This window comes from Scyliorhinus canicula, chromosome 11 (assembly GCF_902713615.1).
Source record: "Scyliorhinus canicula chromosome 11, sScyCan1.1, whole genome shotgun sequence".
Lineage (NCBI taxonomy): Eukaryota > Metazoa > Chordata > Chondrichthyes > Carcharhiniformes > Scyliorhinidae > Scyliorhinus > Scyliorhinus canicula.
Genome location: NC_052156.1, coordinates 14031821 through 14056168, shown reverse-complemented (window position 1 = coordinate 14056168; position 24348 = coordinate 14031821). Strand labels below are relative to the sequence as shown.

General features: G+C 46.2%; 1 protein-coding gene across 4 annotated transcripts in view; it reads right to left on the bottom strand.

Annotated features, from left to right (window-relative positions):
• The window catches only part of usp4 (ubiquitin specific peptidase 4 (proto-oncogene)), a 97975-nt gene that overhangs the window by 29920 nt on the left and 43707 nt on the right, over positions 1-24348 (bottom strand). For all 4 annotated transcript variants that reach the window (XR_005462388.1, XM_038812306.1, XM_038812307.1 and 1 more), the window contains 6 exons: positions 24126-24299; positions 16812-16970; positions 13368-13589; positions 12248-12331; positions 10819-10913; positions 7308-7508 (listed from right to left, as the gene is read on the bottom strand). Coding sequence is in view for 3 of the 4 variants with exons in the window: in XM_038812306.1 (XP_038668234.1) it covers positions 7308-7508; positions 10819-10913; positions 12248-12331; positions 13368-13589; positions 16812-16970; positions 24126-24299 (935 nt within the window). In the remaining variant the exon portion in view is untranslated. The remainder of the gene's footprint in view (positions 1-7307; positions 7509-10818; positions 10914-12247; positions 12332-13367; positions 13590-16811; positions 16971-24125; positions 24300-24348) is intronic.

Sequence of the window (24348 nt, the reverse complement as noted above, 5' to 3'; positions counted from 1 at the left end):
CATCAAGTTTATGGTTTAAATAAGCTTTCATTTAATTCCCATTTGAAATCTATATCAAAGGGCAGTCTCAATTTTAGCAAGTTTACCTTCTGGACACGCAGACTTAACTTTACTGCAAATCACAGGCAAGGTGCATCCATGTAGCAATACTGTTTCATTTACTGAACTGAAAATCCCTCCTATTTACAGCTCTCAAAAACAGCTTAATGGTGATTTCAAGCTAACAGTATAGAGCAGACAAGCTTAAATCTAGTCTCTGGTGAGAGTCGCAAGAGCACAAGAAATGAGAAATAGACCATATGACCTGTTGAGCTTGCTCTGCCATTCAAAACGATCATGGCTTAACTTGGACTTCAACACCACCTTCCCACCCATTCCCCATATCAATTAATTCACCGAGACACCAAAATGCCACCTATTTCAGCCGGGTCAACGATGGGGCATCCACAACCCCATGGGGCAGAAAATTTCAAAGATTCACAACTCTTTGAGGTGAAGAAATTTCTCATCTCAGTCTGAAATGATTGCCCTTTATTCTGAGACTGTACGCCTGTTTTCTTGACCCCCTCGCCAGGGAACACAACTTCATAGCACTGTATCTATTCTGACATGCATCTATAGAATCTTGTATATTTCAATCATATCCTTGTCAGATAGCAGTTTTGCCAGTCTTAAACTGGATTAGTAAATGTCACAATAGCCTGGGCTAGTGCGTGGTCAATTCCAGCCCGACTTGACCCAGAGTCGCTACACAATTGAATGAACCAATAATTCTTAGATAAATACCCAGGGGCAGCCCCTGGCTGCCCAATAATTACAGAAAGCAGGTTTGCCAATTTATATATTAATGTTTTTATCGAACGTTTAACATTTAAATCAAAAATTTACAAAGCAAAACTAGATGGCGTTGCCTGCCTCTAACACAGCATTCTGCAATCAACAAGGCGAGTGCCAGGGCATCCGCCCCACACATCACCCCAAATAACGGACAGGACTGTAAAACAACCCTTAGAATTACTGATGCGGTGCTGAAGAAAGACCCCCAAAACCCACCAATTTGGGACAGGATCAGAACTTGTGGGTGTGGTTTGTGGGCCCCCCTCGAACACCGCTTGCACCGGTCTTCAATCCTCCACAAAGAAATCGACTCATTCAGGCTTTGGTGTGCCTTAAACACTACCCTGCTGGATCAAACTCACCCTCACACAGGATGAAATATTATTCATCCTGTGGAGGGACTCATTCCACTCCTCTCCTCCAACATGAGTCCCAGCTCCTTCTCCCACCCGGACTTTACCTCTTCTACTGAGATCTGCTCTTCCCCCAAGATCCATCCTCATATCCAGGCATGCTGCCCTTTTCCAACTCTGCATAGGAGAGCATCCTGTCCAATAAAGTGGATGGTGACGCTACTGGGAATGTCAGAAATGTCCGCTGAACAAAATCCTTTATCTGGAAATACTTGAATGGATCCGACCCGACAAGTCCTGCTTTCTCCTCAACTTCTCCAAGGTGGCAAACCGCCCCTCCAATAACAGATCCCTTACCCTCTCTTGCCCCTTTCGGTTCCACCACTTAAATATGGTATCCAATTTAGTCGGCTCAAACAAATGATTCCTACAGATTTTTTTTTTTTGGGGATGTTGGCGTCGCTGGCTGGTCCAGCAGTTGTTGCTCGTCCCTAATTGCCCTTGAACTGAGTGGCTTGCTAGGCCATTTCAGAGGGGACAGTTAAGAGTCAACCACATCGCTGTGGGGGTCTGGAGTCACATGTGGGCCAGACCGGCAGATTTCTTTCCCTGAATGACTTTAGTGAACCAGATGGGTTTTTATGACAATCAGCAATGGTGTCAAGGTCACCATTATACGTTCAATTCCATATTTTTACTGACTTTAAATTTCAACATCTGCCATGGCAGGATTGGAACCTGGGACCCCAGATCATTACCCTGGGCCTCTGGATTCCTACAGTTAGGCGCCCAGCTTGACACTGCCCCCAGCTTAAAATGCTGATGGTGTTGCCTCCAGCCGGGTGGCACAGTAGCACAGTGGTTAGCATTGTTGTTTCACAGTGCCAGGATCTCGGGTACGATTCCCGGCTTGAGTCACCGTCTGTGCGGAGTCTGCACTTCTCCCCGTGTCTGCGTGGGTTTCCTCCGGGTGCTCCGGTTTCTCCCTCTGTGCACCCAAACAGGTGAGAGAGTATGGCGACTAGGGGATTTTCACAATAGCTTAATTGCAGTGTTACTGTAAGCCTACTTGTGACACTAATAAAGATTATTATATTTTCAAAGTGGAGACGACCACTGGGTTCAAAGAATATTTTGCCAGAGCAAACGGCAGAGATGGTGTCACCAGTACCTCCAGGCTAGACCCTTTGCATGACCCTGACTCAATCTGCATCCAGGGAGCTTCCTGGTCACCACACCACTCAACACCTTCTCCACCCAATAATAAAACATCAAATTCGGCAGTGGCAGCCACTGATGCTCCTCTGAATCTGAGGAGTTCTCCCCGTCCAAATGAAACCTGCTATGAGCTGCTTCATCCCCCTGAAGAATGCCTTCGGTAGAAAAACTGAGGCACTGAAAAAAAAACAAGAATTGCGAAAAGATATTCATCTTAATGTATTGAACCTGGCTCATCAGTGACAACAGAAGGCTGTCTCACCTCTGTAAATCCGTCTTGACCCTGCTTGCCAGTCTAGTGTAATTCAACTTGCAAGGCCACGCCCATTCCTGAACCAGCTGGATCCCCAGATACTGGAAACTAGTCCCAACCAGTTGGAATGGCAGCCCCCAATCTAGGTCCTCCCCCGCCCTAAGGGCTAACCACAAAATACTTGCTCTTCCCAAAGTTTAATTTATACCCCGTGAAGGAGCCAAACCGCTTCAATATACCCATGATATCCCCATAATTAGCCCCTTACATACAACAAGAGGTTATCTGCATAAAGGAACACCCTGTGTTTTACTCCACCCCTCACAATCCCTTTCCACTTGTCCAAGGCCTCAAAGCAATAGCCAATGGCTCGATTGCCAATGCAAGAAAAAGAGGAGAGACAACATCCCTGCCTTGTCCCCCTGTGCAGCCGAAATGACCCCACATTTGTGATGTTCGTGCAGACACTAGATGACAGAGCTTTGTGTAACAGTCACAGCCATGACATAAACCTAGGACCCAGCCCAAACATCTCCGTAACTGCGAAAAGGTAGCTCCACTCAACCTTATCAACCATTTTTTCTGCGTTCAGAGTCCCGATTATCTCCGGTTCCAATCCCACGACCGGTGTAAGAACCAAGTTAAGTAGCTGCCTCATGTTGGACGACAGTTTTCTGCCCTTCAGAAGTGCGGTCTGGTCTTCCCTCACTATCTCCAGGAGATAAGGCTCCAACCTCAATGCAAAGAGCTTAGCCAACAGCTTCACATCCATAATGAGCAGCAAAATAGGGTGGTACGCCCAGCACACTGTGGGGTCCTTATCCTTCTTCAGGAGGAGGGAGATGAACACCTGCACCACTATCTTCGGGAGAGAACCCCGCTGCAGTGAATCGTTAAACATCTCCAACACCAACGAGGCAAACTGATCTGCGCACTTCTTATAGAATTCTTCCAGGAACCCATCTGGCCCTGGCGTCTTCCCCGTCTTAATCTGTATTTGTTTCAGATGGTTGTTTTTAGCACACAGTTCCTCAAACAAGGCTTTCAGGTCGAGATTTCTGCTTTCCAGTCTGGTTTTCACTGTAGATTCATTCAGATCCTGTGAACAGCGATGCTGGGAGAGGGGGAGAGGGAGAGAGAGAGAGAGAGGGAGAGAGAGAGCGCCGGCCCATGTCCCTGTGTCCAGGTCTCAACTCTGCTTTCCTTAGGTCTCTGGAAATCGTCGCACTCAGGCAGGATCCAATCACCAGCTGTTACCAGTAGAGCACAGCCTTTTGGCTAATTCAATGGCCATCAGCCAACCAATCGAACCAAGTCCCACCAGGTGCTGAAAAGCCTGCGGTTTTCTGTCCAAAGCTAGCAGAGAGTTCTCTGTTGTAACTCCTGAATTCCTCATTCTCTCTGCTGCATGACGTAAAAATATAAGGGCAGCACGGTAGCACAAGTGGATAGCACTGTGGCTTCACAGCGCCAGGGTCCCAGGTTCGATTCCCCGCTGGGTCACTGTCTGTGCGGAGTCTGCACGTTCTCCCCGTGTGTGTGTGCGTGGCTTTCCTCCGGGTGCTCCGGCTTCCTCCCACAGTCCAAAGACATGCAGGTTAGGTGGATTGGCCATGATAAATTGCTCTTTGTGACCAAAAAGGTTAGGAGGGGTTATGGGGATAGGGTGGAAGTGAGGGCATAAGTGGGTCAGTGCAGACTCGATGGGCCGGATGGCCTCCTTCTGCACTGTATGTTCTACGTTCATGTCCCTTGTACATCCATGGATCAAAAATGAAGGGGAAATAAGGAGTCAACAAGAAGGGCCCTTGTATAACCAATAACCAAGGGCAAAACATTTGGTCGATTTCCTATTTCCAGAAGACCGAGTGTCTGAGTTGAATGGCTAACATAACTTTCATTAGTATTTTATTTTCTTCTTTGGCTGAGGACCTACAGGATTGATTACCTTTGCAAAGTATTCAGGTGGATTTAATTTTAATTTGAAGCACAAAATTAATTGCAATTTTAAAAAAACGTTTGATGAGACTTATGGCTATATGGTTGCACTGTAGTAATTAGAGACACGCATATCCAGCCTGCACAGATGCAGTAGGGAGCTAGCGAAAAAGTAGCCCCGTCACTAAGCTACGAGAGCTTGCCTAGTAGAATTGCATTGGTTAATCAAATTCATTGTTTCAAGCTGCTGTCCACCATCATCGCTGACAGATCTTGAACCATCAGTATATTTCCCTTGCGTTAAACACCAAAATGCTTTCTGCAGAGATAAAGTTTGGAAAAACAAAACTGGATGGATGACAGCACACAAATGTCACATTTCTGTTACACCTCTCCTAAAATCCAAACAGCACTGGAATGGACAAAGCTAATAAAATAATCTCTGCCACAAATGTGCCGGGAAGGAAGCTGCTTAGAATGCACTACAGGGTCAGAAATGCCTGGCTTGTGAAGGGAAGTAGTTTGAAACTTGCATTGGAAACAGTGGAAGTTTTACATTAGTCCCTGCGATGAGAGACTGAGTAAATTGAAGTTCAGAAGAATGAGAGATGGGCAGCACAGTGGCACAGTGGGTTAGCACTGCGGCCTCACAGTGCCGAGGTCCCAGGTTCAATTCCGGCTCTGGGTCACTGTCTGTGTGGAGTTTGCACATTCTCCCCGTGTTTGCATGGGTTTCGCCCCCACAACCCGAAAATCTAGGTGGGTTGGCCTCGATAAATTGCCCCTTAATTGGAAAAAAAAAGTGAATTAGGTATTCTAAATTTATTAAAAGAAAAAAAAATGAATGAGAGATGATTTTGAAGGGCCTTGAGATACCAAGGGATTGTTTTCCGAGACTTGGCAATCTAGAAAAAAGGGCAAAGTCTCAGGAAAAGGAGCCGATCATGTCGGGCCAAGATGAGAAGAAATCTCATCACTCGAAGAGTTGTGTATCTTTAAAATTTTCTACCCTGGAGGATTCTGGATGCTTCATCATTGAATATATCTAACATTAAAATAGCCAAATGTTTGGTCTCATGGAGAATCCTGCAATACAGGGAGAAGGTGGGAAAGTTCACACTGTGGACTAATGGCCACAAGCTGCACCTGCCACGGTGCCAAAACAACTAAATCTATTTGGTCATCAAATGTCCTCCTTCCCTCGCTTGTGAACTCAATGCCTACTCAAATAATGATTTATTTAGCCTGATCTTTGCATATGTGGACCTTTGGACTAGATGACCCAGTCTACATGCTTCACTGGCTCAAGCTGGTATTATAAATTACACAAATGAATAGGAACAAGGAGGACCTGCCACCATTCTTTCCTCAACTAATACAACCAAACAGATTATGTGGCCATTCAAGTCATTACAGTTTGTAAGATCCTGCATAACAGTAGCTGCAGTTCAAAGTGTCTAACTGCATGCGTAATAAGTGGTAGAAATGTTAAATGCACACTTTTTCTTTCAAATAGCCAAACATACAGTTTCCATTATGTAAAACTGGCCAGGGTATTTTCAAAAGTGCTCTCCACAGCACATAAATCATTTTGATCTTTGGTATTTGATCAACTGTCAATAAAGGAATTTTTCATAATGGGCTGCCTCAATTGTGACAGAAATATTTGGAGGGTAGATGGCAAATTATACAGTCAATGTCTACTTTAAGAAATTTCAAGGATAATAATAATAATGTATCCAAGTTATAATATGAGACTGTGAACATAACTTAGATATTAATTATGTCCCAGTAATTTTCTTGTTAAAAATGGCAAATTAGATATTATTCCCCCAAGTGCACACACAAGTAGAACCTTGTCTGATTTTAATACAAAGGGTTACAGAATTTTGCTGGTGGTTTATGGATAGCACACTGCAGATACATTCAACTTTCTATGAAATCTGAGAAGTAGCGGACTTGCTCTTGGCGAATGGGGTCCTCATTTGTCAGGCATTTGGTTGCAGTGGTGTAGTGATTACAGCACAGTATGGAACCTGCAATGCAGAGGTGACACATAGCAATTTGCAAAACCAAGATCAGTAACTCTTGTGTTTTGTGGGCTAGTATCAGAAAAATGACTGTGAAAGAAACTGGTTTGTTGTAAAAACAAAGTATTTTGCTTCAGAGAAAGGAATCTGCCACCCTTACCTATATAGTGTATATATACCCCACTGACTGAACAAACCATACAATCGACAGAGAAAACTGATATACAATAATAGCATTGTCCACATAACTGAAAACATGTTCAAATAAATAATTTGTTCCACATTGCTTATCATACAAATACTGTTGACTATTTCATTTTCCACAGCTGCGCGAACATGCAATTGAACACTTAAATGCCTGGACAACTTGACATTCTGGAAGGATTTGGAATTGCAACGTACCATTATAAAAAGGCAACACAGGAACTAGAAACGTACACATTCACAAACGAATTAGAAGTAGCTAAGATACCAGACACTTACACAATTGAAGAGGACTGTAACAATGGTCAGTTATTTAAAAGTTTATCAAGTACAAGGAGCTTTTAACAGGAGAACCACAAATGTGGCAGCAAAAATAAGACAGTTCGGCTCAAGTAAATGTGGAAAAACAAACTTAGCTGAACAAAGCAGCCCAAAGATTTTTTCCTCACAACATGAGGATAATGGTAAACTTACGAAATTCGGGCAAGGACTAGTTCATACAGGCTGTCCACAGTTACATTATCCCTTGGAATAGAGACCAATAGAGGTTGACCAAACAGAATAGTGCCAGCAGGTGTATTCGAGGATCGCATCCTTTTCTCACGGAAGTAAACTGGTAGATTGATCCATTTTGAACTGTCAGAGTCTTCCTCTCTAACACTTGGGACCTCGTAGCTGGAAAATATAAGGTGGTGATCAGCAGCTGCAACAAAATAAACTTCATACAGAAATTAAACAAAAAATGGGCACAGTTACAGAACATCATTCTGTGATAGAATTGACTGATAAGTCTGTGGTTCGATTCTGCAACCCCCAATTCAGTATAACGTTGGGGTGTTACAGCAAGGAGTTGTCTGTAGGCTGCTTTCAAACTTGTTAATCAGTTGTGGGAGCAATGAGTGCTGTTTGGCTAAATGAGAGTGCTTTGGAGTTGGGCTAAAATGGAGTTCAAGGGATGCTTGCTTGCAGTTGGGAAGATCACAATTGAGAGTTGACCTGTGAAAAGCAGCTGGGCGGAGAGCAGAGCACTCCAGAACAAAAACAGTGAGGTTAGCTGGCGGCCGGGTTCAAAGTGACTTCACTATTCAGAAGGTGACTTGCGGCAGTGGAGGCAGCTGACTGGTGAGTAACAATCAGGTGGGTGTTTCTTCCCTTCTGTAACTCTTTCAGGGATGTTAGTTTTGGAGTAGCTAGTGTTTAAAGGAGACAAAGGTCCCTTGCGGAACCCGTACTCTAAATTGAAGGCAAAAACGAAGAGCTAAGCTCAAGGGTATGGCAGGAGGACACAGCCCTGTGCAATGCTCCTCCTGCAATATGTGGGAAATAAGGGACACTCCCAGTGTCTCTGGTGATCACGTGTGCAGGAATTATGTCCAGTTGCAGCTCTTGAATGACCGCATTGCATAGCTAGAGCTGCGGGTGGACTCTATGACTCCATGATGCTGAGGTCACAGTGGATAGCACATTCGCGAGCTGGTCACATGCTAGCAATGAATGTACAGGCAGAAAAGCATTGGGAGACCACCAGGAAGAGTCACAGGTGCAGGCAGGTAACGCAGGAGTCCCCTGTGCTCATCTTCCCCTCAAACAGTTGAATACTGTTGGGGGAGGGGGAAAGAAGGAGTGTTCTCGGGGAAAGCAGCCATGTTTGTGGCACTATGGTTGGCTCTGCTGGGGAGGAAAAAAATTCTGGAGTGCTTTTGTGTTAGGGGATTCTATTGTAAGGGGTGCTGACCAAGTGTTTCTGTGGCTGCAAATGAGACTCTCGAATTGCATCCCTGGTGCCTAGGTCAGAGATGTCTCATTATGAAGGGGCAGTGAGCAGCCAATGGTGGTGGTACACGTCGGCACCAGCGACATGGGTAGAATAAGGGATGAGGCTCTGTAACAGGAGTTCTACGGCTGTAATCTTCTGGTGCCATGCTCGGAGTATAGGAATTGGAAGATAGGTCAGATAAACATGTGGCTATAGGGATGGTGAAGCAGGGAGGGCATGAGAGTTTTGGATCATTGAGACAGTTTATGGGGTAGGTGGGACCTGTACAAACTGGACAGGGTGCATCCGAGCTGGAATGGGTCCAATATCCTTGCAGGGAGGTTTGCTCATGCTGTTGGGGAGGTTTTAAACAAATTTGACAGGGGAATGGGACACAGAACAGATGTACAGTTGGGAGCGAGGTTCAATCAAACATAAAAAGAAAACTAGGTCAGTCCAGCAGGCAGATAGGCATAGGCATGGGCATAATAAGGCACATGGGAGTGTTGGACGGCTAAATTGTACCTATTTTAATGCAAGGAGCCTGTCTGGTAATGCAGATTAACTTAGAGCATGGAAACATAATTTTATGGCAATCACTGAGAAATGGTTGAAAAGGGCGGTGGGGGGGGGGGGGGGGGGGGGGGGGGGAAAGAGAGGAGGGGGCATTATTGATAAAGAGAGAGACCATCACTGCAGTAATTAGGGAGAATGTCTTAGAAGGCTCTTCAAATGACGCCTTCTTATTTTACAGACTTACATTGATCAGCTGGTAAATTGGGTAGAGCAACGGCTGGTAGAATTTATTACTTACAAGTGTGAGGTGATGCATTTTGGGAGGTCTAATTAGGGCAAGATATACACAATGAACGGTAGGTGCCGAGGGAGTACTGAGGAACAAAAGGACCTGGGACCTTTATGTACATGTCCATGGACCCTGAAGTTGGCAGCACAGGTAGAAAAGGTGGTTAAGGCAGCATACGGAATGTTTGTCTTCATTAGATGGAGAATATAGGAGCAGGAAGGTCTTGGTACAACTATATAAAACATTACTTAGGCCACAGATGGAATATTGTGTGCAGCTCTGGATGGACGTGATTGCACAGGAGGGGATGCAGAGGAGATTCACTAGGGTGTTGCCTGGGATGGAAAGTTTCAGTTATGAGGAGAGACTGGATAGGCTGGGTTTGTTTTCCCTGGAGCAGAGGAGGCTGAAGGGGGATCTGATAGAGGTGTACAAAATTATGAGAGGCATAGATAGGATAGATCACAAAAATCTTTTCCCTGTAGCAGAGGTGTCTAAGACCAAAGGGCATAGGTTTAGGGTGAGGAGCAAGTGACTTAGAGGGGACCAGAGGAAGCATTCTTTTCACCCAGAGGATGGTTGAAACATGGAGATCGCTGCCTGAGGGTAGAGGAGGCAGCTACTCTCGCAACATTTAAGTAGAATCTGGATGAGCACTTAATTCGTCATGGCATAGTAGGCTATGGACCAAGTGCTGGTAGGTGGGATTAGTATAGATTGGTATTTGATGGTTGGCAAAGACATGGTGGGCCGAAGGGCCTGTGTGCTGTATGACTCTCACTCAGACTGCCCACACTCTCATACTTTGGAAGGTGCCTTAAAGACGGGGGGGGGGGGGGGGGGGGGGGGAATTTAACATTAGACTCTCTCACAGGATTAACAAAAAGGCCCTGCACAAAAGTATCAATTCACACTAACGTATCTCTGGTGGCACATCACCCAAATAATCACGCCTGTCCTCAAATGTCCTTAATTCAGTTAAGGCACTAGATAGCAATCAGGAACAATGACCCTGTGATTACTTTACTCCCTGCAATAGCCAAATGATCACTGATATTTGCTCAAATTTAAAGTTTGTATGGCCCAATATATTAAATTCACGAGGTCAATCTACCAATGGATTAAGATGATATTTTCCACAAAATAATAGAAACATTATGCTTTTACTAATTAAATGAATGTACTTTTTTTTCTGACTCAAATTTTAAAACATTTTCGACAGCGCAAAACTAAGGCCTACAAAGATCTAGGCCGATGTTCCCTCTAAACTGCTCGGCCCGCAATAATCTGGAAGTAACGTGAAGTACAGTAAACAGACTGTGCATAAAGAAAGATTTGAAGGGAAACTGAAGAAAACCACATGAGCTACAAACTACTTGTCACCATTAAAATAGACACTGGAAACAGATGGCTTTTATACTCACACAAAAATATCATCCCTGTCCATAATGTGGTTCAAGGCTTCATCTTGTCGGTAGGTTTTGTGGAACCGATGATTATAAACATCAGCTACTACCATCTGATAAAGAAATATAAAGGAGTTATACATAGATTTCTTTTGAAGAAAATTACTTCATAAGATCAATTAGAATTTAATAAATCTCCACTGAGATGTGATGTTTTTTTTTAGTACTTGGAGAATACCAATTTTTAATATTGCAGATATTAGGGTAAAAGTTAGCAACGGTGAGTAACACGTTCAGGGAGTTGTCAATCCCATTAACTGCCACTTGAGATAGGTACCTTGTTTGAATATTCTCCATCTATAATCAACTCCTTGGCTCCTGATACTTCATAAAGAACCCAAGTATTGAAGGTCACTGGGCTATCCATAGGGGCCATCACAACTGTGCCTAATGCAATATCAACGGGGCAGCAAGGTGGCGCAGTGGTTAGCACTGCAGTCTCACGGCGCCGAGGTCCCAGGTTCGATCCCGGCACTGGGTCACTGTCCGTGTAGAGTTTGCACATTCTCCCCACGTTTGCATGGGTTTCACCCCCACAACACAAAGATGTGCAAGGTAGGTGGATTGAACACGCTAAATTGCCCCTTAATTGGAATTGAGAACTCTAAATTTATTTTTAAAATGCAATATCCACCCCAATGACTGCAAAGCACAATTCCTTTTTAAACAAGCACAGCAGATTGTGATCATAAGAAGAAGCCCTGACTGGAGCCTCAGCCACACCCATCTCCTCACTACCACCACTAAAAAAACTTGGCCAGGTCAATTACTTTCCAATCACTAATATTAGAGAAATCCAAGAATTTTATTTCTCAGTACTGAGTACCCTAGAATTTACAATGTAGAAGTAGGCCATTCGGCCCATCAAGTCTGCACCGGCCCTTGGAAAAAATACCTAAGCCCACACCGCTGCCCTATCCCCGTAACCCATTAACTATATCGAAGCATTTTTGGACACTAAGCCCAATTTATCATGATCAATACACGTAATCTACATATCTTTGGACGGTGGGAGGAAACCGGAGCACCCGGACGAAACGGGGAGAACGTGCAGACAGTGATCCAAGCCGGGAATTGAACCTGGGACCCTGGAACTGCAAAGCAACTATGCTAACCACTGTGCTACCTTGCTGTCCAAGTCAAGTCAGAACAGGAACAGAGTCCCAAATACATTCCTGTTATTAAAGATCACAGTTCACAAAGCAAAACTATCACAAAACAGGAAATATTCCCAAATGTTCACATTCAGATTGTATCCCCAGTCAGATCAGTCAGGTATTTTGAGAACTCACTGATGCACCAGCTTGCACAGAGTGCAGGAATATACCTTCTAAAATGAATACACAAATTCCAATGTTAAATTTTAGTCATGACTGGAACAGCTTACCTTTTCTGCAGCAACTCCTGAGATTTGAAAAAGAGCTGTACACAGGTCAGAGATTGCACCCATCTTTGGAACAACTATTCTATACTGTAAAATAAAGTCGTCATTTAACAGGTCACAGAAGAATTCTCTAAAAATAAAATCAACTGTTTAGTGAGAACAGGAAATGTCATTATTTTCTCAGCCACGTATCTTGTCTGTGGACAACCAGTAAGCACAGAAGTTGGCTGAATACAACTTGCCACCTATTCCTTACTATCTGTACTCAAAAGTTTGAACAGACTTATTCCCCCACCATTGCTAATCATGCAAATTAATAATTCTGTTAACGATTTTCAAAGGACCAATATGAATGACGATGCTGAGCCATTCTGTACAGGTGTTATGAAGCGCTTCGAATCAGAAATGTACACCCCAGGGCAATAAATGTTCGCTTAGCCTGTGAAGCCCATATTCCTTGAATCAATGTAAAAAAAGTAGGGGGAAAGCGAATTTGGCTCATTTTTGTGTCGGATCCTTGCTAAAGTAACCTAAAATTAATTTCCTGCACTCTTCCCATTTGCTTAGTTTAAAAATGAGTTCTCCGGATGTGGACATCACTGGCTAAGCTAGCATTTTGCATTGCCCATCATTAGTTGCTCTTGAGATGGTGATGGTAAAGCACTTTCTTGAACCGCTGCAGTCCAGGTACATGCACAGTGCTGTAAGGAAGGGAATGCTAGGACTTTGACCGAATGACAGTGAAGGAACTGTTCCAAGTCAGGGTAATGTGTGGCTTGGAACTGGCTTATTTCTTCCTCTGGTTCAAATCTTTATCTAATTTTCCCTTGAAAGATGCCAGTTTGTGTCTCAAGAATTCATGCACAAATAAAATGATTTCTTTAACCTGTTGCTTTCAAAAATTTAAATCAATCATTCCTCATCACTGAATCTTCAATTCGAGGAAATTGTCTTTCATATGCAAAATCAGTCATGTTAAAAACCTACAGCCAACTTTGTCTTAGCCTTTTCTGCTTTGGTGGAAATGTTCCCAGTATTTCAAATCTCTCCTCCTAACCATAGTTTCTTATCCTTACTATGTTGATCACCAAGCATTAGTTTATTGCAGAGAATCTGATCTTACCTGAGTTGGCCGAGACGAGTCTGCCCGTACAAGAAAGATTTCCATTGTACGGTCCTTCTTCATAGGTAACGGAAGAGTTAAGTAACAGAAAGGATCAAATGTCACAGAAATTTTGGAACATTCAGGACAAACTAGAGTGGATTTAAAAAGCCCATGGAAGATGTCCACAATGATGGAGTTGTTTCTTAACCTGTGGTTTTCCCACGCTTCTTTAGCTACCACCTATAACCAGAAAGGGGACAAGAATATTTGATTGTGCTGTTCATCATTAATGAAGGATCTACAGTATTACATGCTTCATTACATGTTCAGGATGTCCCAAAGCACTTCACAACCAATAGAATTTTCTAAAGTGTAATTACTGATTGCTACATCAGCAAGTCAGTTAGCCAATTTGAATGCAACGTTCTGCAAACAGATGAAAGCAAATCCAGTTCTGGTGGCAATATCTAATGCTGATGGTTTGACCAAGGCAGCAGAACCTGCTGCTCTTCTTTGAATAATACCATCTGATATCTGAGCAGCTAGACAGCAGCTCAGTTTAACATCGCAACTGAAAGATTGCACTTCAGACAGCACAGTATTGTGAGAAAGTGATGGCCTCAATAACATACTCAAGTCAGCATTGGAGCTTTGAATCTTTAACCTTTTGAGCCAGAGGCACTTAAGCTGATAGTATAGATGAACATGCAAGAAACAATTTTTGCTAGAACTTTGTGAACAGGGCTGACAACAGACTTGCCCCCAGCAACTTTTGAACCAACCAAGGGAATGGAATAAGCTTTCTCTTGCTATTACTATTTGCAAAAGGTCATCATTAAAAAATATGTATAAGAATGAACTGGTTTGTGGGACTTCCGGTGACGGCGGGCGGGAGGCAGCCGCGCAACGGAGGGCTCCCGTTCGGGAACGGCATCGGGGCTTTAAGCCTGGCCCCAGGGTCCACGGAGGCGTCAAAGGCAGGGAGAAGGCACGGAGAAGGCACAGTAGACGAAGATGTCGAAAATCAGCAAGAAAACAGCCGTTAAAAAAACAGCTGAAGGTCCGTCGGGGAGTGGAGGGGTCACCACGGGGTCACCGAGGAAAAAGGAGGCTGTGGTACCAGGGGAGGCCGCATTGCCTACGGCTGAAGAAATAACTAAGGTGATGGCTGCAGAATTCGAAAGGCAGTTTACAGAACACTTAGAGGCGATGAGGAAGGTTTTGAGTGTGCTGGTGGAGGAGGCGATTTACCCGGTGACGACAGCGGTGGCGAGCGCAGTGGCGGAGGTGCGGGAGCAAGGGGAGGCACTGAAGGAAGTGGAGGAGACATTATTGCAGCACGGTGATCAACTCACCTCGATGAGGAAGGAGATGCGGAACGTGATGGAGATTAACAAGGATCTGCGAGGAAAAATGGAAGACCTGGAAAACAGATCCAGGCGACAGAATTTGAGGATTGTGGGGCTGCCCGAAGAAGTTGAAGGGCCGAGGCCGACTGAGTATTTTGCTGCGATGCTGGCGAAACTATTGGGGGAGGGGGAGGATCCCTCCCGATATGAACTGGATCGGGCTCATCGGTCGTGGGGGCCTGTACCAAAGGCTAGTGAGCCGCCAAGGGTAGTGACTCTATGCTTCCGTTTGTACAGTGTGAAGGAGAAGGTCCTGTGCTGGGCCAAGCAGAAACGGGTGGTGCAGTGGGCTGGAGCTGGTATACGTGTATACCAGGATGTTATGGTGGAGCTGGCGAGGAGGCGGGCTGCTTTCAACCGGGTGAAGAGGGCACTGTACATTAGCAAGGTGCAGTGCGGCATTGTATATCCAGCAAAGCTGAGGGTGACTTACAAGCTCAAGGACTTTTATTTTGGAATGGCGGAAGCAGCGGAGGAGTTTGCGAAGGCAGAAGGACTATGGCAGAACTGAGAAATGGCCATGTGCCGATGTAACCTCAGGACTGTATTTTCTTCTTTTTTGTTTCACTGCGTGCGGGTGTAAGGGATAAAGGAGCCAATGTTGTATATATTTGGACAAGGGAAGTGATGGGACTTTCACTCGAAGTGAGGGCTCTTTCGGGTGTAGGTGGATATGCGGGATTTGTGTGCTAAAAGGGGATTTGTGCGCTTTCCTAGGGCCGGGCAAGGGGGAAAGGGACCCGGGCGGGGGCCTCCACGCTGGTCGGTTTAAGCCGGCCAGTGAACGGGAGTGAGGTGGGGGGAGGAGCTGCGGCCATCGGAGCCTGGCAGAACAAGGTCCGAGTGGTCTAGCCGGGGTGGAAAGTTGGGGGGGGGGGAAGGAACCGAGGTTGGGGGGAGGAGTTTTACAAGAGGCAGTGGACGGGAGGAGTTGGAGAGGGGGGGTGTTTACAACTCTTGAGTATCACGTACGGTATTCTTTCAGAGGTCGGATGACGTTGAGTGTGGGGGCGTTGAGTGTGGGGGCGGGGGGAATGGACTCTATGGTGACCATGGGCAGTCCCAGACTCCTTTTTTTTTCTCCATTGTTTTTTGTTTCCGTGGGAGGGTTTGTTTTATTGGATGCATATATTGACAGGTGGGCTGTTGTTTGGGGTGGTGGGAGGATGGAATCGTTGTTATTTTGTATTTGTTACCGTTTACTGTCTGTGGGTGGGGTGTAAGTTCTGAAGGAAAATGTGAAAATGGAGAATAAAAACATTAAAAAAAGAATGAGCTGGTTTGTAAATTGTCACGAAATATAAGACGACATATAAAATATAACTGATAAAAGCATGCAAATAAATTATTGGACAACAGAAGTATGAACTAGCGAAATAGATGTCATTTAATGTCATGTGATGCGACAGAATTGTATATTCCTTAAAATGCTCCTTGAGATTTTCATGGATTCAATCAGAGGGGTATTTTGATAGTCAAGCACAGGAGCCAAATTAAATAAACTCCTTAGCTTGTTTGGGTGGATGCAATGCTGGCTGGAGTCTAAAACTCTCCTGCTAAAGAAGTTAAACAAGAGCAAATAGACAATGCTAGTTAAACTGTCCAGTAACCTTGAAGGTGACATATGATCAGTTTAGCGTTGCATTATTGCCTGGACGCCATAGTGTTAATTTGTACTGTATGCCAAAAAGGTTTTGCCGCAGTCAGTTGGTGATCAAGTTTTAATCCACTGAAAATATACCAGGAGGTACTTCAATGCACATGGCATTCACTGTCCAGCTACTCCTCCCCCTCAGTCATGCTTGAAAATCTGTTGAATGGATTTATAATAATGGATATATTTCCAAACAATGGATCTATAGTAATCAATACATTTCTAAACAGTGATTTTGAGGAAAATTTAATATTTAGCCTACAAAGTGGATGTGAAATGTTTTGGAACAGCCCGAGGATGTGAAAGGCACTGTAAAACAAATAAAACATGCTTTACTCAATGTTCAAGATGCAATAAGGAGACTTGCATTATTTAAAGGGATTATTCAGCCACACCCACCTCATCTTCCCTACCATTGGCATCTTTAAGTTCTAAGTAGGGCTTTTTCTTCACACGATTTAAATCTTCATGTAAACCATCTAAAAGAAATGCAAGCAGCTCTTGAGAATCCTGTTGCTGGTATCCTGAAAACTGGGGAGCAAAACACCCAACCTGTGTCTGGAGAAAGAAAATGTTTCATACTCAGCTGGATGAATCTCTAGTTTTAAACTTGCACTTTATTTAAAAATACTTAGAAGGCAGAACTTTTAGAAGCAATTTCAATTAGACTAGTAATAACTGACTAGGATTCCGTCAAATGTTTCACCAGAAACTCTCTTGTTCTGGGCTCCTCAAAAATGTAAATATTTACCGGGAACAAGGTCAAATTATGTGTTACTTCCTACCAATTCTAAATCATACAACTCAACTCTGAAAATGATAAAACAGATTTGGCAGACGGCAAAGAATGCAAAATGGAAGTATTTATCCTCTCCACCTCAATTTATGCTCCAATATTTTAGTCATCGTCTAGTATCATAGTAACATTTTAAAGCCCATCTTTGCTTTTCTTTGTTTTTTGAGGTCAGATGGATAGTTAATTTGGAGCCACTTGTGGGAGAAAGATAAAGCAGTATAACGCTGAGTCAAACATACATATTTTAAGATCTAGTAAATTCTGCAATTTCACTATTAGATTAAAGTTGTGTGGTTCATTGGAGATTTCATCAGGTCCACCAGTGCTCTGAGGTTTTGAATAGTTTTTGCATCTTCTACTATTGTTTTGCTTGACAACAGAAGTTAACACTGCCGTTCTTCCTCTTCACGGTCCTCACACTTAGACTGATGATTGGAAAATGTTGCTCGCAGGGTAAATCAGAAATGCACAGAGCAATTTCTTCTTGCAAGGTAGTTATTATTAAAATACTGCTTTTTTCAACCAACTTAACATTTAAAAAACTTTTAATTACGACTTCCTGTTGCGGCTATGCCTCGGTAGGTCGCACGGTCGGCAGCTCCTGCGATAACGGACTTTTGGGCCCTTTTAAGGAGCTCCAGCGGTACTTTGACGATGATTCCCGGTGTGGGAAGAAACAGTGAGAGCCCTCCAGCGCTGTATGGAGTGGACCAGGAGTGGGGCGGTCAAAAAAGCGGCTTTGGAGAAGAGAGGAGAACGGGCGTGGAAAAAGCAAGATGGCGGCCGGCAGGGATCAGGCAGCATGGGCCCAGTGGTCACGGGAACAGCAGGTGTTTTTAAGAACCTGCTTTGCGGATTTAAAGGCGGAGATGCTGGCCCCTATGAAGGCGTTGATTGAAAGGCTGGTGGAGACCCAGAAGATGCAGGGGACAGCGATCAAGGAGGTGCAGCAGAAGGCCTCTGATAATGAGGATGAGATTTTGGGCCTAGCGGTTAGAGTGGAGGTGCACGAGGCGCTGCACAAAAAATGGCAGGAGAAGTTGGAGGACCTGGACAATAGGTCAAGGAGGCAGAACCTGCGGATTCTGGGTCTCCCTGAAGGCATGGAGGGGTCGGATACTGGGGCGTATGTGACCACGATGCTGGGTACGCCCCCTGGAGCTGGATGGGGCGCACAGAGTCCTGGCAAGGAGGCAGAGGGCAAATGAGCCGGCGAGAGCCATGGTGGTAAGGTTCCACCGTTTCACCGACAAGGAGTGTCCCCTGTGATGGGCGAAGAAGGAGCGGAGCAGCAGGTGGGAGAACACCAAGATCCGTATTGATCAGGACTGGAGTGCAGAGCTGGCCAAGAAGCATGCGGGATTCAACCGGGCCAATGCGGTCCTCCACGGAAAAGTGGTGAAGTTCGGACTGTCACAACCGGCGAGGCTGTGGGTTACATATCTGGTCCGGCACCACTATTTTGACACTCCGGACGAGGCGTGAACTTTCATTAAGAATGAGTAGTTGGACTTGAGTTAATGGATTGCAGTATGTTATGGGGGTTGCTGGGGGGGCGCTGTTATGTTGGGGTTTTCCCCGTGTTTTGTTGTGTTTTTGTGGCCCCTTTGCCCCAGGCCCTCGAGGCTCTGGGCAAGGTCGCAGTTGGGAAGAGCTGTGTCACAGGAGGTGGGGTCGGCCCAGATAGGGAGTGCGGTTTACCCACGGAATGGTGGGGGTGGCACCTGAAGCTGGGGGGTTTGAGTGTACGGTACTTTGTTTTGGGGCCTCACGGTAGCATGGTGGTTAGCATCAATGCTTCACAGCTCCAGGATCTCAGGTTCGATTCCCGGCTGGGTCACTGTCTGTGTGGAGTCTGCACGTCCTCCCCGTGTGTGCGTGGGTTTCCTCCGGGTGCTCCGGTTTCCTCCCACAGTCCAAAGATGTGCGGGTTAGGTGGACTGGCCATGCTAAATTGCCCGTAGTGTAAGGTTAATGGGGGGATTGTTGGGTTACGGGTATCCCGGTTACGTGGGTTAAGTAGGGTGATCATTGCTCGGCACAACATCGAGGGCCGAAGGGCCTGTTCTGTGCTGTACTGTTCTATGTTCTATGTTTTTCTCTCTCTGTTCGCATGGGGTGTGGGGGGATTAAGTGGATGCTTGTTTGGGGGAGGGGGGGCTTAAGGGGGGGGGGGGCTGTGATGCTGCTGTGCTGACTGGGAGGGAACTGATGTTAAAGGGGAGAGTCGGGCGGGGACCTCCGCCTGGGGGGCTGGAGAGTGTGGGTACGTGGCTGGCCTAAAAAAGGAGATGGATAGTCAGCGGGGGGGGGGGGGGGGGGGGGGGGGGGGGAGCCCCCCGATCAGACTGATCACGTGGAACGCGAGATGCCTGAATGGGTCGGTCAAGAGGGCCCGTGTGTTTTCGCACTTAAAGGGCAAAAGGCAGACGTTGCCATGCTACAAGAAACACACCCGAAGATCGCGGATCAAACCAGGCTGAGGAAAGAATGGGTGGGGCAGGTTTTCCACTCAGGGCTGGATGCGAAGAACAGGGGGGTTGCAATATTAGTGAGAAGCGGTGGCATTTGAAGCAGCGTGTATTGTGGCGGATAAAGGGGGTCGATATGATATGCTGAGTGGCAGGTTGCAGGGAGCCCAGGTAGTGCTAGTGAATGTGTATGCTCTGAACTGGGACAACGCAGGGTTCATGAAGCAGATGTTTAGGATTCCGGATCTGGAGTCATGCAGTTTGGTAATGGGGGGGGTGGGGGGGGACTTTAATACGGTCCTGGATCGGTCTAGGTTGAGATCGGGTAAGAGGCCGGCAATGGCCAAGGTCCTGAGGGGGTTCATGGACCAGATGGGGGGAGGGGAGTGGACCCGTGGAGATTTACCAGGCCAAGGGCGAAGGAGTTTTCCTTCTTCTCCCACGTGCACAAGGCATACTCGCGGATTTATTTTTTCGTGTTAAGTAGGGCGCTAGTTCCGAGAGTGGAGGGGTAGAGTATTCGGCCATTGCCATCTCGGACCATGCCCCGCACTGGGTGGAGTTGGGGCTGAGGGAGGAGAGAGGCCAACGCCCTCTGTGGAGAATGGACGTGGGACTACTGGCGGACGAGGAGGTCTATGGGTGGATCCGGAGGTGTATCCAAAGCTATGTGGAAACCAATGATAATGGGGAGGTTCCGATGAGTGTGGTCTGGGTGGCGCTGAAGGCAGTTGTCAGAGGGAAGCTAATCTCGGTCAGGGCCCACAGAGGGAAGAGAGATAGGATGGAGAGGGAGAGATTGGTGGGGGAGATACTCAGGGTGGACAGGAGGTATGCGGAATCCCCCGAGGAGGGGTTGCTGAAGGAGCGTCGGAGCCTGCAGGCGGAGTTTGACTTGCTTACCACGGGGAAGGCTGAGGCTCAGTTGAGGAAGGTACAGGGAGCAGTGTACGAGTATGGGGAGAAGGCAAGTAGGATTCTGGCGTATCAGCTGTGGAAGAGAGAGGCGGCCAAGGAGATTGGGGAATTAGAGACGGGGGGGGGGGGTAACACGCTGCTGAGTTCGGCAAGGAATAACAAGGTCTTCAAGGGCTTTTATGGCAAACTGTACGAGTCAGAGCCCCCAGGATGGGGGGGGGGGGGGGGATGAGGCAGTTCCTGACCAACTGAGGTTTCCACAGGTGGAGGAGGGACGAGTAGAGGGATTGGGGGCCCCGATCGAGATGGAGGAACTGGTTAAGGGGCAAGAGGGCACACAGGCGGGCAAGGCCCCGGGACCGGATGGGTATCCTGTAGAGTTTTATAGGAAATTCTTGGAGTTGCTGTTGTTGAGGACTTTCAATGAGGCTAAGGAAAAGGGAACCCTTCCCCCAACGATGTCGCAGGCTCTGTTCTCGCTTATCCTTAAGCGCGACAAGGGCCCGTTGCAATGTGGCTCCTATAGGTCAATTTTGTTCCTTAACGTGGATGCTAAGCAGTCGGCCAAGATTTTGGTCACGAGGATTGAGGACTGTGTCCCGAAAGTGATTAATGAGGATCAGGCAGGGTTGGTGAAGGGCAGGCAGTTGAATACGAATGTGCGGAGGTTCCTGAATGTGATCATGATGCCCTCGGAAGGGGGGGGATGTAGAAGTGGTAGCAGCAATGGACACGGAGAAAGCCTTCGATCGGGTGGAGTGGGAGTACCTGTGGGAAGTGTTAGGCAGATTTGGGTTTGGAGAGGAATTTATAGGATGGGTCAAATTGTTGTATTGGGCCCCAGTAACGAGTGTGTCGACAAACCGGCTGCGGTCGGGGTACTTCAGATTACACCGAGGGACGAGGCAGGGGTGCCCCCTGCTGTTTGCCCTGGCAATTGAGCAGCTGGCCATGGCGTTGAGGGAGTCCAGAAACTAGAGGGGGCTGGTTCGGGGGGGGGGGGGGGGGGGGGGGGGAGGAAGAAGAGAGGAGGAGCATCGTCTTTCACTCTATGAGGATGACCTGCTCCTGTATATTGCGGATCCGGTGGAGGGGCTGGGGGAGGTCATGCAGATTCTTAGGGATTTTGGAGACTTTTCGGGGTATAAGCTGAATGTTGGAAAAAGTGAGCTCTTTGTGATACAGGCGAGGGGCCAGGAAAAGAGACTGCAAGAGCTACCGCTTAAGATGGTGGAGAGTAGCTTTCGCTACTTGCCATTCAGGTGGCTAAGAGCTGGGGTGCCCTGCACAAGCTCAATTTAGCGCGGCTGATGGATCAGATGGAGGGGGACTTTAAGAAGTGGGACATGCTACCGCTTTCCCTGGCGGGCAGGGTGCAGTCCGCAAAGATGACCCAGGTTCTTGTTTGTCTTCCAGTGCCTCCCCATTCTCATCTCCAAGTCCTTTGTCAAGCGAGTAAATAGAATTATTGTGGGATTTGTGTGTTCTTGGAGCGCAGTCGGGGGGGGGGGGAGGAGGAGGAGGGCGACATTGAGGACCTGGGGGCAGTGGAGACGGCACAGGGGGGAGGTAGGGGCTTCAGTCTGGGCCCCGATACGGAATAATCACAGGTTAGTTCCCAGTAGAATAGACGGGGGCTCCTAAGTTGGCACAGGGCGGGTATCAAAAGGATGGGGGACTTGTTCATTGATGGAACTTTTGCTAGTCTGAGGGCGTTGGAATAGAAATTTGGGCTACCCCCGGGGAACACCTTTAGGTACATGCAGGTTCGGGCGTTCGTGAAAAAGCAGGTGGGGGAGTTCCCGCTGCTGCCTGCTCTGAGGGTACAGGACAGGGTGTTCTCGGGCGTGTGGGTAGGGGATGGCAAGATATCGGAAATATATCATGAGTTGCAGGAGGCCTCGGTGGAGGAACTGAACGGCAAGTGGGAGGAGGAGCTGGGTGAGGGCCTGTGGGCCGACGCCCTGGACAGGGTCAACTCCTCCTCATCTTGCGCAGGCTTAGCCTGATTCAGTTTAAGGTGGTGCACCTGGCACATATGACAGTGGCGAGAATGAGTAAGTTCTTTGGGGTGGAGGACAGGTGTGTGAGGCACTCAGGGAGCCCAGCAAATCGTGTCCATATGTTCTGGGCATGCCCGGCACTTAGAGGATTTTGGAAAGGCTTCGCAAGGGCTATGTCCAAGGTCTTGGACACTCGGGTAAAACCGAGCTGGGGGATAGCGATATTCAAGGTATCAGATGATCTGGGAGTGCAGGAGTTGAAAGAGGCCTTTGCCTTCTTGGTAGCCCGGAGAAAGCTCTTGTTAATGTGGAGGGACGCAAATTTCCCAAGCGTAAAGGCTTGGGTCAGTGACATGGCGGGGTTTCAGGTTAGAGAGGATAATGTTTGCCTTGCGAGGTTCCTTGCAGGGGTTCTCCAGGCGGTGGCAACTGTTCCTTGACTTTCTCGCGGAACGTTAGGTTGAGGTCAGCAGCAGCAGCAAAGTGGGGGGGGGGGGGGGGGGGGGGGAAGAGAGAGAGAGAGAGAGGAAGGGGAGGGGGTGTGGCTTGGGCGGTGGATGGATTTCATTTGTAAAGGGCAAATACCCCACCGTACTTTGTTAAATTGGTAAATGGTTAAGTTGTTTTCTGTTTTACTGTTATGTTTTCTTTTTGTTGTTTTTCTTTTTGTAGTGGCTTGAAAAATTTTGAAAAAAAAACAAATTTTAGAAAAACTTTTAATTACAACGCATTTGTTTCCTTTCATTAATTGTAGCTTCTAATCTTAGATTAGATTGGTTTGTTCATTTAACTTCTCTTTATTTTTCCTGACAGAACTGCTTTCTCCCATTACAAAGTTGTTTGTCACCAAGATAATTCTTCATATTCAAAAACAAAACACTCTTTAATTTGAGAGAGCCTCCTTAATCAGAAAGTTGTGCAATAAATGTGATTTGATAAAAGAGGAGATATATAAATCCAAACGCTGGTTTTAATTCCCATGATGTTAAAAATAGGAACTGAGGCAATAAAGGTGGTGGCCTGCATGGATTGCCTTTCCACAAGTTTGATATAGCATATAAACTGGTAGAAACACAACGCAACAAGTCTTCCTTTTGTTAGATGGACAGATACACAACCAGAAGGCATTCTTATTTTGGGAATTATATGGTAATTATTTGTGTTATATGGAAATTACATTTGAGAAGCTGCTGAAACATATTTTATAAAAGTATTGATGAACAAATTTGTTAGTGAAGTTATTTACAAAGACCCACTTGCACACTCAGTATTTGGATGAAAGATACAGCATAGCACAAACATTAAATCTAATGAACAGATTACAAGTATGTAAATCCGCTTCAAACTGTGGATGGGTAAAAGATATGGGGACAAAACGTTGCTGATATAAAACAGAAGATGCCACTGAAATTGTAGATTTTAAACTCATCCCATCTTTGAGGTGCTGACCTTAGACTAGTATTAAAATATAAGCTTCAATGATCATTAGCAGCCAAGTAGTTCAAAATAATCTAACAGGACTTACTTTGAAAATCCGTGGCGCCACGTAAGAGCTTCTCCCCGACCACATCTGTTTGATAAGATCAGCATAGGCTTCAGCAATTTCTCCCCTCATTCCCAAAGGGTTTTCCCGATTTAGCTCTTCTTCATACTTTCCTTGCAGGAAGTAATCAGTCAATGGACCAGTATTACTCAAACACTAAAAGAGAGATCAGAAATGGAGAATGCTCTTAAACCGTGTTCAAATC